Below are 15,199 nucleotides of genomic sequence, written 5' to 3'. Positions count from 1 at the left end.
CCTCTGCAGCTATCACCAGAGACCACAGTGATTGGTAAGTCAGGTATCATTGTGAGTGCTGGTGTGTCGAAGCCTGACGGATTCAAGGTATTTTCTTCCTGTTTATTCTTGCCAGCCACTAGGGACACAGCTCTGTCCTTTTTCCCTCTAACTGGGCCCTGCAGCAATACCATTTTTCTTGTGCGTGTGTGCATGTGTGTGTGCACGCGTGCGTGCGTGCGTTTGTGTGCGCGTGCATGTGTGCGTTTGTGTTTGTAGGGGCATTCCACAGTAAGTGATGGCTTCATACAGTATGTTGATGTATTTAACTGAGAATTTAATTTGACTTGGAGTGGAATGGATTTAAACATCTGCAATGTTTGAATGGTAGAGAAGTGTAATCTGAGGGTTAGTTCCTTTGACACTTTGTTTAAAAATATTAAAATAGTTATATGTAACTGTCTTTCATAATAAAAGTTATATTCTATGACCCATGATTCCTACATTTTCTTCTTCCAACAGATGTAAATCTCCACCAAAAATATCTAATGTCTGTGCTACATCTGAATCTACAGTATACTACCAATGAGTTGAACCCCCCAAACTCTCCCCTATGGGAAGGAGCACAGAACAGATCCTCTGTTTTGACTTGAATAGTTCAGACATGGGTTTAAATACTTGAATATTGCCTGGCACAATAGAACCAATAGGATAATCACAAGGAGTCCAAACCCTGCCCCTCTTGCACTCCAGAGAGACTAGAGCAAACGCTAAATGTATTTGAAAGATTTAAAATAGTATTTGAACCCAGGTCTGGAATAGATAAATCTGCAGCACTCACAGCACCACCAGACTGGAGAGGTTGGCAAAGGCATTGTTGGGGATGTGGGTGATGCGGTTGAGTGCCAGGGTGAGAGCCTGCAGGTTAGCCTGGTGTCTCATGGGGCCCACTGGGACCTCAGTCAGGCTGTTGTCATCCAGCCAGAGGTGGCGGAGCTGCTGCAGGCCCTCAAAGCTATCCTCAGGCACCGTCGTGATGTGGTTGGCATCCAGACGTCTGCAGAGGGAGGGGGGGAAAGAGATTTTAGAAACCTTTATCTTACTAGTTATGTCACACCAATATGTGAATCCTGTCATACATTCACCACCATTAACATTCTCACGTTGAGGACATTTCATATTGATACAGCACATAAACAGAGAGAGAGAGAGAGAGAGAGAGAGAGAGAGACAGAGAGACAGAGAGAGAGAATCAAGGGCCATGTAAGGAATGGTATTTATGAGGTATTTCTATGGCCTCAGTAGAAAAACAGTAACACTACGGTCTTCCATTTTTAACAGCTTTCCTTTGCCCTTAATCTTATCAACTGCAAATATTTGAATCAGCCATTGGATAGCCTACTACTGTCACGTCCTGACCTTAGTTCCTTTTTTATGTCTCTGTTTTAGTTTGGTCAGGGCGTGAGTTGGGGTGGGCATTCTATGTTTCGTATTCTAGGTTTTGTATTTCTGTGTTTGGCCTGGTATGGTTCCCAATCAGATGCAGCTGTCGATCGTTGTCTCTGATTGAGAACCATACTAAGGCAGCCTGTTTTCCCACTATGGGTTGTGGGTAGTTGTTTTCTGTGTCTGTGTTATACTATACAGAACCGTTTAGGTTTTCATTTATTTCTCTTGTTCTTTTGTATTCAGTGTTCGGATATCTTTCATTAAAATATGGACACTTATCACGCTGCGCATTGGTCCAATCTTTCCTACTCCTCCTCAGAAGTGGAGGAAAACCGTTACAACTACATTATAACGTATGTATAGAAAGTATGGCATTACTATACAAATTGGAATTTCATTACTCTTGTAAATATTCTGCATTTATTTCTAACTATTTAAACTGCTCTGGTGAGGACTGCAATCAAAAGGTTTGAAATAGCTTTGTTCTACACTCAAGGTTTCTACTAGTTTTGTGTTTGGCTGGTGCTGCACATTCTGTTCCTCATTCATGAAACCTGCTCCTTAATGTAGCATCACAACTTTCACTCTCTCCCTCGCAACAAAAGCTCTATCCCTTTATAATTCTGCTCTTCCCTTCACAGACTCCCTCTAAGTTTCAATCTCCTCTTCCCTCGCTCTCTTTCCACCTCCGTGACTCCATATCTCTCTCTCCCTCTAAATTCCCTACGAGTCTGTGTTGGAAGCAGAAAGCCACGATGATTGACATCTAACTCTCAAAGGCATTATACAAACCCAGCTAGGCTCTGCCAAAACATATTACTTCAGCTACAGACCTCAGCCCCTAAGAGAGAAAAGACTTGCAAAAAAAGAGAAGGAAAAAAAGAGGGAAAACGTGGGACTGAGGGAAAGGATCTGGAGAGGTGATAAATGGCAGAAAGAGGGATTTTCAGCATGTCCTGGACCAGGCTTCCAGCTGGAACTCATCCTACACTATTCACAGTCAGAGTCAAAAGAGGCACAGGGAAACAAAGATGGAGTAATGCTCAGTCATAGTCCCTCGTCGAGTGACATGCAGTAGTCACAGAGAGTCACTAAGTTAAAGTCAAAGGAAAGAGACGCTGAGGAGCTGGGGATTTGGTAACCAGTGCAGGGTTCTACGCGGACTATTTTTACAAGGAGCACATGTGCGCGCCTAAGTTGAAAAATGTAGGCGGACACAAAGACATTTAGGAGCACAATGAAAAATATTTGAGGTATTAAAGCTAGAATCCTTAATTTTTCTAGGCATACTGGTGCCTGAATTAAAATTCCAGGTCACACAGCAATAATTAAAATTGCCGCACTGGAGAGCCCTGCAGTGTCTAGGAAACACAACCCACACACATCCCTTTCAAACCCATACAGGCAAAAATCAACCACATAAATAAATAGATGATGTCTCACTGTTGGTAAATGTAACGTGGTGGGGGGTAAAGACAGCATGGTAACCAGATGGTTATGTGTGAGCTGTGTAAAGGTTAGTGCAATGATGCAGGCCAGTCTAGAGGAAGCTAATAGGTCAATTGGATTGTAGAGTGAATGCTTCCCATTGTAAATGTCATGATTATGCTTGCGACGTCCATGAGTTTTGCCATTTCAAGTCTCTAAAAGGTGTGTGTGTGTGTTTTCCAGATGGGTGAAGAGATAGGGGGACTCACAGAGACTGTAGAGAGGAGAGGTTCTTTATAGCTGTACTTGGAACAGTCTTCAGCTGATTATTCTGCAACATCCTGAGGGAGAGAACACAGTTTTATAACCTGAACTGTGGTCGCACCAACATGCCTCCTCATTACAATTTCTGCACAACCAAATCAAATCACATTTTATTGGTCACATACACATATTTAGCAGATGTTATTGCGGGTCTAGCGGCAACAGTGCAGTAATATCTAACAATTCACAACTATACACAGATCTCAAAGCAATAGAATCGATTAAGAAATATCTAAATATTAGGACGAGCAATGTCGGAGTGGCATTGACTAAAATACAGTAGAATACATACGGTATGAAATGAGTAAAGCAGTATGTAAACATCATTAAAGTGACTAGTGTTCAATTATTAAAGTGACCAGTGATTCAATGTCTATGTATATAGGGCAGCAACCTTTAACGTGTAGGGTTGAGTAACCAGGTGGTAGCTGGCTAGTGATGCAACCAGCAGTCACGTGGTGCGTACGAGAATGAGAAGATCAGCTCTGTATTGAGTTAAAGTGTGAACACAGTATGAAAATGTATGCACTCACTACTGTAAGTCGCTCTAGATAAGAGTGTCTGCTAAATGACTAAAATGTCATGTAAAATGAACACAAAAGGATCACAAAGTGTTACCGCCTCTCAACCTCTTATCTCTATAAAGGGTCAAAATCATTGACTAACTAGCACCTCAGGCTTTGTTTCATAAGCTTGTGTATGGGTTCGGGGTAAAGTAGAGTGTACACTATGCATTACAGTATACTTGACTGTGGAGAGGATGGGTGTGTCTCTGAGCACACACGTTTGTGTCTGCATGCATATCCCATATGAAAGAATACTAGTGTATACTATGGTAGGAATAGTATAGTATTCACTCACTGTAGTGTTTTTGCAGACTTACCCACTGTATTGTTTTTTTGCAGTCTGAAGTCTGCAAAAACACTACATTGAATACTGTAGTATACTGTAGTATTTACGGTTTACTGTAGTATAAATACTGTAGTAAAAACTAGTTTATACTATAGTATTTTTGCAGTCATTACTGTAGTATTTACTAAAGTGTTTTTGTTTTATCATCTATGACATAGAAGTGGGGGGCTCTCTCTTTGACAAAACATACTGGACAAATACTAAAAGAGCAAATTTGCCATAACCTGTAGGTAGGTAGGACTGGGGTCTGAACGGAATGTTCAGAGCCTCTGCTCTTTTCTATAACCTGTAGGTAGGTAGGACTGGGGTCTGAACGGAATGTTCAGAGCCTCTGCTCTTTTCTATAACTTGTAGGTAGGTAGGACTGGGGTCTGAACGGAATGTTCAGAGCCTCTGCTCTTTTCTATAACTTGTAGGTAGGTAGGACTGAACGGAATGGGGTCTGAGGACTGGGGTCAGAATGTTCAGAGCCTCTGCTCTTTTCTATAACCTGTAGGTAGGTAGGACTGGGGGGAATGTTCAGAGCCTCTGCTCTTTTCTATAACTTGTAGGTAGGTAGGACGGAATGTTCAGAGCCTCTGCTCTTTTCTATAACCTGTAGGTAGGTAGGACTGGGGTCTGAACGGAATAGTTCAGTGCTTCTGCTCTTTTCTATAACCTGTAGGTAGGTAGGACTGGGGTCTGAACGGAATGTTCAGAGCCTCTGCTCTTTTCTATAACCTGTAGGTAGGTAGGACTGGGGTCTGAACGGAATAGTTCAGTGCTTCTGCTCTTTTCTATAACCTGTAGGTAGGTAGGACTGGGGTCTGAACGGAATGTTCAGAGCCTCTGCTCTTTTCTATAACTTGTAGATAGGTAGGACTGGGGTCTGAACGGAATGTTCAGAGCCTCTGCTCTTTTCTATAACTTGTAGGTAGGTAGGACTGGGGTCTGAACGGAATAGTTCAGAGCCTCTGCTCTTTTCTATAACCTGTAGGTAGGTAGGACTGGGGTCTGAACGGAATAGTTCAGTGCTTCTGCTCTTTTCTATAACCTGTAGGTAGGTAGGACTGGGGTCTGAACGGAATGTTCAGAGCCTCTGCTCTTTTCTATAACTTGTAGGTAGGTAGGACTGGGGTCTGAACGGAATGTTCAGAGCCTCTGCTCTTTTCTATAACCTGTAGGTAGGTAGGACTGGGGTCTGAACGGAATAGTTCAGTGCTTCTGCTCTTTTCTATAAGCATAGGGAACATAATACACTTAGAGTACAAAGCATTACGAAAACCTTCCTAATATTGAGTTGCACCCCCTTTTGTCCTCAGAACAGACTCAATTTGTCGAGGTATGGACTCTACAAGGTGTCAAAAGACTCCAATGAGTCTCACAGTTGTGTCAAGTTGGCTGGATGTCCTTCAAGTGGTGGACCATTCTTGATATACATTGGAAAAACTGTTGACCGTGAAAAACCCAGCAACATTGCAGTTCTTGACACACCCAAGCCGGTGCGCCTGGCACCTACTACCATAACTAGTTCAAAATTCACTTACATATTTTGTCTTGGCCATTCACCCTCTGATTAGCACACATACACAATCCATGTCTCGAGGCTTAAAAATCTACTTCATCTACACTGATTGAAGTGGATTTAACAAGTGTCATCTATAAGGGGCCAGAGCTTTTACCTGGATTTACCTGGTCAGTCTATGTCACGGAAATGTTTTGTCCACTCAGTGTATATGGTCTATCCTTGGCATGTATTTTTCTTACTTACAGATGGCACAAATTGGGATATGGGGAGTGGAATGGGCAGGGTATATGCAAATTAAATACTGTAATATTTAATATAGTAAAAAAAAAGGTTTTGGCTGACTGACATTTCGGCAATATTTACTAGTGTTTTTTGTGGATAATTCTGTAGTATATACTATAGTATTCAACAGTATACTACAAAATTATATACTACTCGTACTACACATGATCAAGAGATACTACAGTGTGTAGTATAGTATACTACAGAATACAGTAAGTACTGTAGTATTCTACAGTAAACAGTAAACTGTAGTAATTCTTATGTGGCATGTAAGTACTTGACCATGTAGTGATGAGCGTTAGTATCCATCTGTGGATTCTAGTCTCTACTGGACACAGATGTGGTTATGGTGACTATCTCCCTTCCTCTCTACTATCAGTAGTCTCTGTCGTCAAAGCAGGCTAGGGCCCAGGGGAACAGGCCCTCTGGTTTCCTGCCTCTTCACACACGTCACATGGCAACCGCTAGTTGGGAAGGAAGTGAACACCTCCGTTTTATTTCATTCACCTGTATTTCATTCACCAGTTTTATCTACAGGTGTGTGCATGTGAATGTCTGTGTGTTTGATTTTGTGTGGGTTGTGCCCAAGCACTCACCAGTACTGGTCTTTGAACCCATGGCTCAATGTACAGTCACAGAACATACAGGTATTATATGAGTGTTTGTCTGTGTGTACGTGTTGTAAGTGTGTGTGGAGGACCAATGAGCGGCACACTAACAGGACTTTGAGCTGATGCAGTCCAGACAGAGCGTCAGGGTGGATGAATGAGAGGTCATTTCCTGCCAGTCGCCTGAGGTAGAGAGAGAGGAAGAGAGAGAGAAAAAGATGGTGATCAATTCATGATTGCATCGAAAGCAATGATTCATATAGTAATCTATATGTTGTTGGTACAACTTTCAAAGCTCTCAATTTAACAGCTTCACTTTGAAATGTTAATACATACAAGATTGAAAATCATTGACCAAAAAAAAAATAATGAAAACACCCCACAGGCTCCAGTTTGTGTCACCAGGCATAGCATAGCATAACATAACATAACGCCTGGGGTGCCAGAGAGACGTGTCAGTGCAACGGCATTTTGTCACTTCACCAGACCCTCTGGGGAGAGTGGACACATTAGGACTGGGCCTAGGTTTCCCCTCCTGGGCCTGGTCTACCTCCCCTTCCCTCCCAGCCAGGATATCAGGAAGAACTGGCAATGTGAATAATCATGTGGGGGCGGGATGTCAGGGACTCATAGTTCCACCAAATCTGGTCTGGGAGATTAGCACCAGATTTATCACCCTCTGCAACTTGAGCTGGGTGGCATTAGATTCCCCTGCAGCCAATAGCTGCTGGGTGTGAGCCTGAGAGCCTGGGGAATCTGAGTAACAACTCCCACCATGCCCTAATACAACCCCACAACACACCCCCTTACTGGGGCCTACTCGGGGACACACTTCCAGGGCTGTCAAACACGGTTGGGCCATCATATAACAACCAGACAGCATCATATGACAGGGTCTCTAGTCTAAACACACAAACGCTAGTGGCAGACTTCCACTGTGATCCAATGGCAGACCATGTTTAAAATAATATTTGTTGTGGTTGACAAACATGGCTGGATTTGGAAGGTTATATAATGGTACATGCCCTACAACTTGACTTGGCTTTGGCTCAAACCACAGGATTCCACAGGACATGCTTCACCATCAAACACCCAAATCAATTTGGCTTCTCATGCATCTTTATCAACTATTCATTGACGGAATTGTTTCCTTTTGACAGCATTTGTATTGTTTCCCAGCAGTAAATGAACTGTTGAAGTACTTGTAGTCAAAGGGGCCAGTTTCATGCACATATGTTAAGCCTACCTGTTGACTCTCTTGCACTAAGTTTGCTGCAACTGCAAGCCCAACTACTGACAATTATTAATTATTAATCTAGGACTCAAGTAACAAAGCTTCAGGTTTGAAAGCAGTGTAGGATTCATGTGCAAATTGTATGTGGTTAGTGTGTCTGCCAGATTTATAAGGTACTGTAAACTTTACGTCCAGTCTTGGAGCTGGTCAACGCCCACATGTCTACGGCCCAGCCACCACACGCAGGCCTGCTAACAAATTGCTAAGACATCCTTCATGTTTCAGGGTGAAGAACCTCCCCACCCATTCCCTTTCTGTCAACAAATTCAGAACACGTCCCCCTAGGCTTGATGAAGGCAGAAGAATGTGCTAAGCCTTGTTGAGGAAAGACTAAATCCTTCCCTTCTGTAGCACCACTCCCACAACCATTCTATTTCACTAAGAAACTCACTGGTAGACAACATACACTTTAACATCAGAAGGTAAAGAGACTAGGAACACACGCTCATGGAGACAAATGTGTACAGAGACAGACACATACAAACACAAATTGAGGGGGACGACTCCCCTACATCTCTTTATCGGTCAGCATGGTAGCTAGGCTGTGTTGTGCTTTGTTCAGGATGGGAGGTGTGTATGAAGGAGGGTTGCGTGACTATCAGAGAGGGAATATTCCTCTCTGGGCATGTCCCCCTCTCTTCTCAGTAAGCCCTCAGGGCTGGAGCTGTGGTTCAGTGACAACACCACCACGCCATCCTCTCAGTTCACTCAATGAAACCTTATGATTTGTTTCAAGGATAAGGCTAAACAAACACAAATTAAAAACTCTAGACAGCTGTCAACAAAACAGCATTCCGAAGCACGAAAATAACTGCTAGGCCCTACAGCGCTGCTCAGTAGGGTTGGGCGGTATCCTGATTTTCATACCGAGATAACGATTCTGTACCATACCGGGGTATACGGTATTATCGGCAGTGTACACAAGGGGAGCTAATTCAAACAAAACAAAACTAGTTTTTTTGTTTAGTTTTTTGGGGGAGTTGAACAATTTAGGCAACAGGGATCCTGATCCAGGAGGGGATTGAATGTCTCTGCTGTAACCAAGAAGCTTGACCTTGAAATCTAGCCACTCAGCTTGCAAGTTAGCAAACCAAAAGCGTAGCTGGAGCCCTCCGCCGGATATAATTGATTTTGACACATCTTAGGATTTCTTATAGTTAAAAGCTGCAGCTGTACATAGTCCATCGGTAAATAGTCCATTGGTAAATAGCCCACCCAATTGACCTACCTCATCCCCATACTGTTTTTATTTATTTACTTTTCTGCTCTTTTGCACACCAGTATCTCTACCTGTGCATGACCATCTGATCAATTATCACTGCAGTGTTAATCTGCTAAATTGTAATTACTCGCCTACCTCCTCATGCCTTTTGCACACAATGTATATACACTCTTTTTTTTTCCTACTGTGTTATTGACTTGTTTATTGTTTACTCCATGTGTAACTCTGTGATGCTGTCTATTCACACTGCTATGCTTTATCTTGGCCAGGTCGCAGTTGTAAATGAGAACTTGTTCTCAACTAGCCTACCTGGTTAAATAAAAGGTGAAATAAAAAATAATCATAAATAAATAAAAAGCAGTGGCGTAGCACGCACCCCATTTTTTTAAAACAGTATTGAAAATGATAGACAGTATTTTGAAAAATATCCCGGTATACGGTATCTCCCAAGCCTACTGCTCAGCTCCAGAGCAGGATGGAACCTAGAGAACAGGTTTCACTAAGTATATATGACACTAGGCAGAGACTCCTGCCCCTGCCTGAAAGGTAATGTTGAGTGGTGGAGTGCAGCGAGAGTGCCTTTTTAGCCGTGTTGTCATGGAAACCATTGTTTTGCCTTCTTCCTTCCTGCCTTGCATTCCTCCACTTACAATGAGATGAAAAGTAAATTGCCCTTTGACAAAGCAGATGAAGTAGACCTAGTGTTCAGAAGAGAAGGGAGCAAAGACTTGTTCGAGATGATAGACACAGACAGGCTAAAATAACATGGGCACAGAAGCAGAATAATGTTAGCTGGTCATTTTGCATTCTCAGGGTCACATGTTACCTGATATCAGGTAGACAGATCTTACATTTACTTCCAGCTCTGAACCAAACAGAGGGGTATTTCAAGAGTTAAAAAAAATGACAAACACACTCTAAGATTAGATATGCTCATTGAATGGGTCCCAGAACTGAGACATGAGGTTGACACCCTGTAAATTCTCAAAGAAAATACAATGAAAGAAAGAATGTGATGCATCTCACATATATGTTCTCTGGAATCATACGTAGCCTATAGTCATGGTACTTTTTGATAGTCATCATGGTGTGACTTGCCTTTTCTGAAAACACAAGGCATGACTCTTTGGTGTAAGAGAAACTACAAGGTTCTTCATATCTCGTTGAGCAACTTGTTGATCAAACACATAATACAACTGGTCTGTTGTGGTTGAAAACCACTGATTATCATATGCATGTGACAAACTGTAGTGGGTAATGTGCTAGAAAAGATGAATACTCACAATTCTTCTAGATAGGGGAAGTTCTTGAAGACAAATGCCGGGAGCTCTGTGATGTTATTCATGCTGATGTCACTGGAACCAAACAACAAGTGACATGAGTGAATCAGCATTACTCTCAGGTTAGAAACAGAACACAGCCCTGATTCCAATTCAAATCTCAAACAATCAAGCTGGATTTATACTCCAAAAGACACAACAACAGAAAATTGCAGAAATAGTATATAATGTTTGATGTCATGGTAGTGTGTAACAAATGTATCTTTTTGGAGGCATAACTAGTAAGTAACTGCTCAGAAGCATGCTTTCAACACTGTTAGATTGGTTTTCCTGTAGATTGGTAGAGGGGAAGTACTGTCATTTTCCCCAGCAGTATAATGATTCATTTGGGCCAAAACAGGTCCCCAGCAATACTGTAAACCCTTGAAGAAACCCTCCTCATATTGCCCAGGGGACGTTCACTTTTCCAACTCACTGCAGAGAAAGACAGGCATGTAGCAGCACGACAACTATGCAGACAGCACTCACGTTTCTTCCCCACCTGACTAATTCAGTATGTGACTTACATATGTAATACATAGAGAGTAACCGTAGGCAAAAATTGTCATCGAATCCAACTAAAGTTCTAGGAATTGATGAGAGATTGTTATATAGGCAGGTTTAGTAAAGATTGTAAACTGTTTTTAGAATGATCCTAAAGCAGCCTACAGATTAGTGCACATCCAACTTCCAATAAAAATGACATAGGCTATAGTATAAAAAGACAGCAAAAATGGTATGACACCATAACAATTCCCTTGTGTTCCACAACAGAGAGTAGCTTTTAACTTCGGGCCACTCTCATCTTGATTAGGAATCCATTCATTGGTTTCAAAGAGGAGTCCATAGACATCAGATGTTAGAGTTGAACCACAACAGGACTGAAAAAACATCCTGCTTTTGATGAATGAAGCGAACCCCCCAAAAAGGGTCAATCTAGGCCTCACGGGTGGCGCAGTGGTCTAAGGCACTGCATCGCAGTGCTAGCTGTGCCACCAGAGACTCTGGGTTCGAGCCCAGGCTCTGTCGCAGCCGGCCGCGACCGGGAGGTCCATGGGGCGACACACAATTGGCCTAGCATCGTCCGGGTTAGGGAGGGTTTGGTGCTGCTGGCTTCCGGGTTGGATGCAGTGCGGCTTGGTTGGGTTGTGTTTCGGAGGACGCATAACTCTTGACCTTAATCTCTCCCGAGCCCGTACGGGAGTTGAAACAATTGGATGGTGCGAAAAAAATAATAATAAAAAGGGCCAATCTTGAATTTCACTACCAGGCCTCCCCAACGTCTTGCATGTGTGTGCATGTAGGACTTTGGATCCTTAAAGGATAATATCGCCCGCCACAATCCCACCCCCCACGTTTCTAACTCCAAAGGCCCTCATCGTCCCTGCCATCTATCTTCCCCATCTCCAGGTTACCTAGCTTATCCAATTGCCTTCTAGGCGCTGTACAATGGAGTTTCCACCTTGATCCACCCCCCTACGGACTCTCCTTGGGGCGTTGTGTGGCCACTATTTGGAAGGCTTTCCCGGTGGTCCCTTTGGATACATTCTGTCTTGCTGACAGCACCCCTACACCCGCACTCTGTAACCATCTTCCACAGGCTGTTGGCTGCCATGGTCAAGAGTGCAGGCAGCCACAGGGACAGGATGAAAGGGTGGTCTGTGAATGCTGTCACCCTCCCTCCCAGCTGCTTTAGTCATCAGGGGACCTGCCTATCCTACATAGAAATACAGCTGTGATACATATAGAAAAAACAGCACTCGTTCTGAAGCAAAACAGTTACATGCCCACTGTTCTGAGGGTATGAATGTCAGCATGACATCAAATAATGTAAAGGTGTCACTTTGGGCTCATAGCAGCCTTGGTGGGAAATGGAAAGAATCACATTTCTAGCAAGAGTTGCCAAAAGTTTCACTTCTCAAGCGAGATTTCCCTACAAAAAAAGGAGATCAGTGACAAAGACATCAAACAGAGGAAAGTATGGGGAGCAGGCAGCAGAGGCTGTTGTCAAGTCTCAACAGAGCACCTTTAAAACTCCCTGGGAATTCACTGCCAATCCAAGTAAATAGAGACACACAGATCATCTTTACTCAGAAAAAAATGTCTGCTAAAAGACATGATACCTTTCCAAACTCACTTTTGGGGTCAATGTCAAAGACAAAATCTATACCTTTGAAACAATTAAAAAAATAAGCAATAATTAATCTGCTATGATGCAAGATGAGAATAAATATATTATCTCAGCATTATCTCAAAGCCATCCACAATCTCTCCATGGTAAGATGGTCAAAAAGAGGTCAACCCTGTTCAAGTCTCTGGCAAGTGAGAAATTATACTTGTTATTTAATTGCTTATTGTGCGGTCTCTGATGGTTGGAGCATGGTTTTAGAAAAGCTTGTGGTTGTAAGCACATCCTTAAAAGACTTTGGTGGAGGGCTAATAAAGGCCTGCACACTGTTTATGCTCCCAATTCACTGATTTATTGACAACGTTTTAATCCGAAACAAATCTTGGTCAGAATGATTTTAACCTGAGCTCGGAGTTAGCTTTCCCCTCACAATTACACAGGCCACTATGGTTTGTCCACAGACCAGACAACGACTTCACCAAAGCCACACAACAACCACAGAGCTCCACATTACAGACAGAGAACTATACATGGAAAGATTGCACTGCTTGGCAAAGACAGACCAAAAAGAGATTCAACTTAAAGCGACTCCAAAACCAAGGCGTGTATATGTGGTATGTATGTGGGCGGATCAGACACTGGCTGGCATGGAGCCATGAGAGGGAGGGGAAGCTACCGTGCCAAGAACAGCAAGGATTGACAGACAGGACAACGGCAGATAACTAAGATAGAGATTTGGGGAAAAAGGTTACTATGTCTGTCCTTTGAAGATCTCTGGGTGATGAGTTGGAGGGCGTTGAAGGTAGCAAGTGTAAAAAGTATCTGATGTAGTCTCAGCAAGGGTCATGATTCAAGGAGGCATAGCCTTAGTTCAGATGTACCATGAATCCCAAGGTGATCTTCAAAAGGAGGACAACTTCACTTCCTCAATACCTTTTGGCAGTGTTTATTTAGCCGGCTAATGTAATCTGAATGAAAATCGATATCCTGCCGGTACGTCATTTGTTCAGGTAGAGAAGCCAAACCGGGCACCAACCCAACCACCTGCTACCATTGACTACCTCAGAAGTAAAGCAAACTCAGTAATGCTTTGGCTTTTTAGCCCCCTGGTCCCTTGACAGCAGAGTTGTGGGGAAAAAATGCAAGTAATGGGTAACTATTTTCTCAGCTGGCTGTTTCTTATTGATTAAAAAGGTGAAGGTGGTGAGAATTGAGGAAGATGGCTGAGGTTCCCTGGCTGCCATGCTGGAAAGGAACAAGGGCACTTTGTATACACAAACGGGCAGAGTGTTCCACCATGGGAGTGCAGAGAAGGTCAAGCATTTACCACATGGGTACAAGGGGAGACTGATTCGCTGAAGCTAGAGTGCCAACAACCAGCCTGCAAACAAACATGTCAGTCCTAAAACGGTGAGAGACAGAGCGAGAGAAGTGATTGATATGGGTATGGGAGTTGTTGTCATTGGCTTTCATTAAACTTAGTTATTTTGCTATTCAAATGTATGCTTTTTATGCCAATTAACAACATTTAATTGAACCAAGAGAGAGAGATTGACAGAGAATGTGATGATGAGAGAGTTGGAGAGGACTATGGAAAAAGAGGATAAAAATTGTGAAGATGAGTAAGTGATTAGAAGTAAAAAAGGAGTGAGAGTTGTATATACAGGAGAGAGAGAAAGAGACAGAGCAAAAGGGGGGGGGGGGAAGTAAACATTCTACCATCTTGCAGTCATCCTGTTTGGGAGCGGGAACCAGTGACTGGCTCCTTTCACCTCTGCTGACCACGAACAAAAGTATCATTCAGCTTAAGATGGATAGAGGGCACCAATGGCAAGTGAGCTAGCTGGACCAGTGAGTGAAAGGGCATTAGTCCCCCTATCCCCTCCCTCCCCTAAACTTGTGCTTGTTCACACTATGAAAGGACTTCAATTGAGATGAGATGTGAGAAGTGACCCCCTCCTATCCCAAAACCTCATGCCCCCTGCACGCACACATGAGAGCGAGAGTGCACACACAGTCACCAAGCCTTCAAGAGACTAAGATGTTCTTTCGTCACTCGTATCTGTCAGAGGGGAAATTTGTGTACAGGGTGAGGGGGGTTCCAGAACAGTATTTCTCTTTCTCCCCACCTGTTTTCCTCAGGCAGGAGAGTCTCATTTTCAGCTGCCAATAAAAAACGTAATGTACACACCAACATGCTGCAGGCAGCTCCACCCCCCAGGCCACCTCTCCAACCTTCCCCTGGGCTGCTGGCTGGTGCCAACCCAACACTCTGATTTATGGACTGATAAAACAAAGGGCACAGGCCAATTCCCGTCTGTGTCAAATTCCGTAAGATTATGTAAATCAACATATGCATAAATGTTAAAGTATTGTAGGATATTGCCAATGAAAGTGGCAATGTACAGTACAGTATATTATTTTGTGATTAAGTATATGGGTTAATAATTTTGAAGAATGACCATACATTAAATAAAAACTTGAAGTATCGCTTTAAATAACTAAAAATGCAGGACAAGAGCAGGTCGAGTCATAACTGTCTGAAACTATTCCAATTTAAGAAGACATTCCAGAATTCCAAGGCCTGACTTTCAAAAGATGAAGTTAATGTTTGTGCTCCTATTTCTGTAAGTTCTCTTCATAACAGAACTGCCGCCTTCCATTTTCCAGCTTCAATGTACAACAGTTTCAGTACATTCATGGGGTGGCAGGTTGTACTGGATGGAATCACAGCAGGAGGAAAATCA

The 15,199-nt window shown here is 43.0% G+C and overlaps 1 protein-coding gene across 2 annotated transcripts in view; it reads right to left on the bottom strand.

Moving 5' to 3' along the window:
- The window catches only part of LOC135558109 (leucine-rich repeat-containing G-protein coupled receptor 4-like), a 30,220-nt gene that overhangs the window by 9,471 nt on the left and 5,550 nt on the right, over nt 1-15,199 (bottom strand). For both annotated transcript variants that reach the window (XM_064991857.1, XM_064991862.1), the window contains 4 exons: nt 10,289-10,360; nt 6,601-6,672; nt 3,126-3,197; nt 821-1,036 (listed from right to left, as the gene is read on the bottom strand). In XM_064991857.1, coding sequence (XP_064847929.1) covers nt 821-1,036; nt 3,126-3,197; nt 6,601-6,672; nt 10,289-10,360 — 432 coding nt within the window. The remainder of the gene's footprint in view (nt 1-820; nt 1,037-3,125; nt 3,198-6,600; nt 6,673-10,288; nt 10,361-15,199) is intronic.

Source organism: Oncorhynchus masou, chromosome 2 (genome assembly GCF_036934945.1).
Source record: "Oncorhynchus masou masou isolate Uvic2021 chromosome 2, UVic_Omas_1.1, whole genome shotgun sequence".
NCBI classification, from domain to species: Eukaryota; Metazoa; Chordata; class Actinopteri; order Salmoniformes; family Salmonidae; genus Oncorhynchus; species Oncorhynchus masou.
The sequence above is the reverse complement of the archived record's forward strand: the minus strand, read 5'-3'. Positions and strand labels throughout refer to the sequence as shown.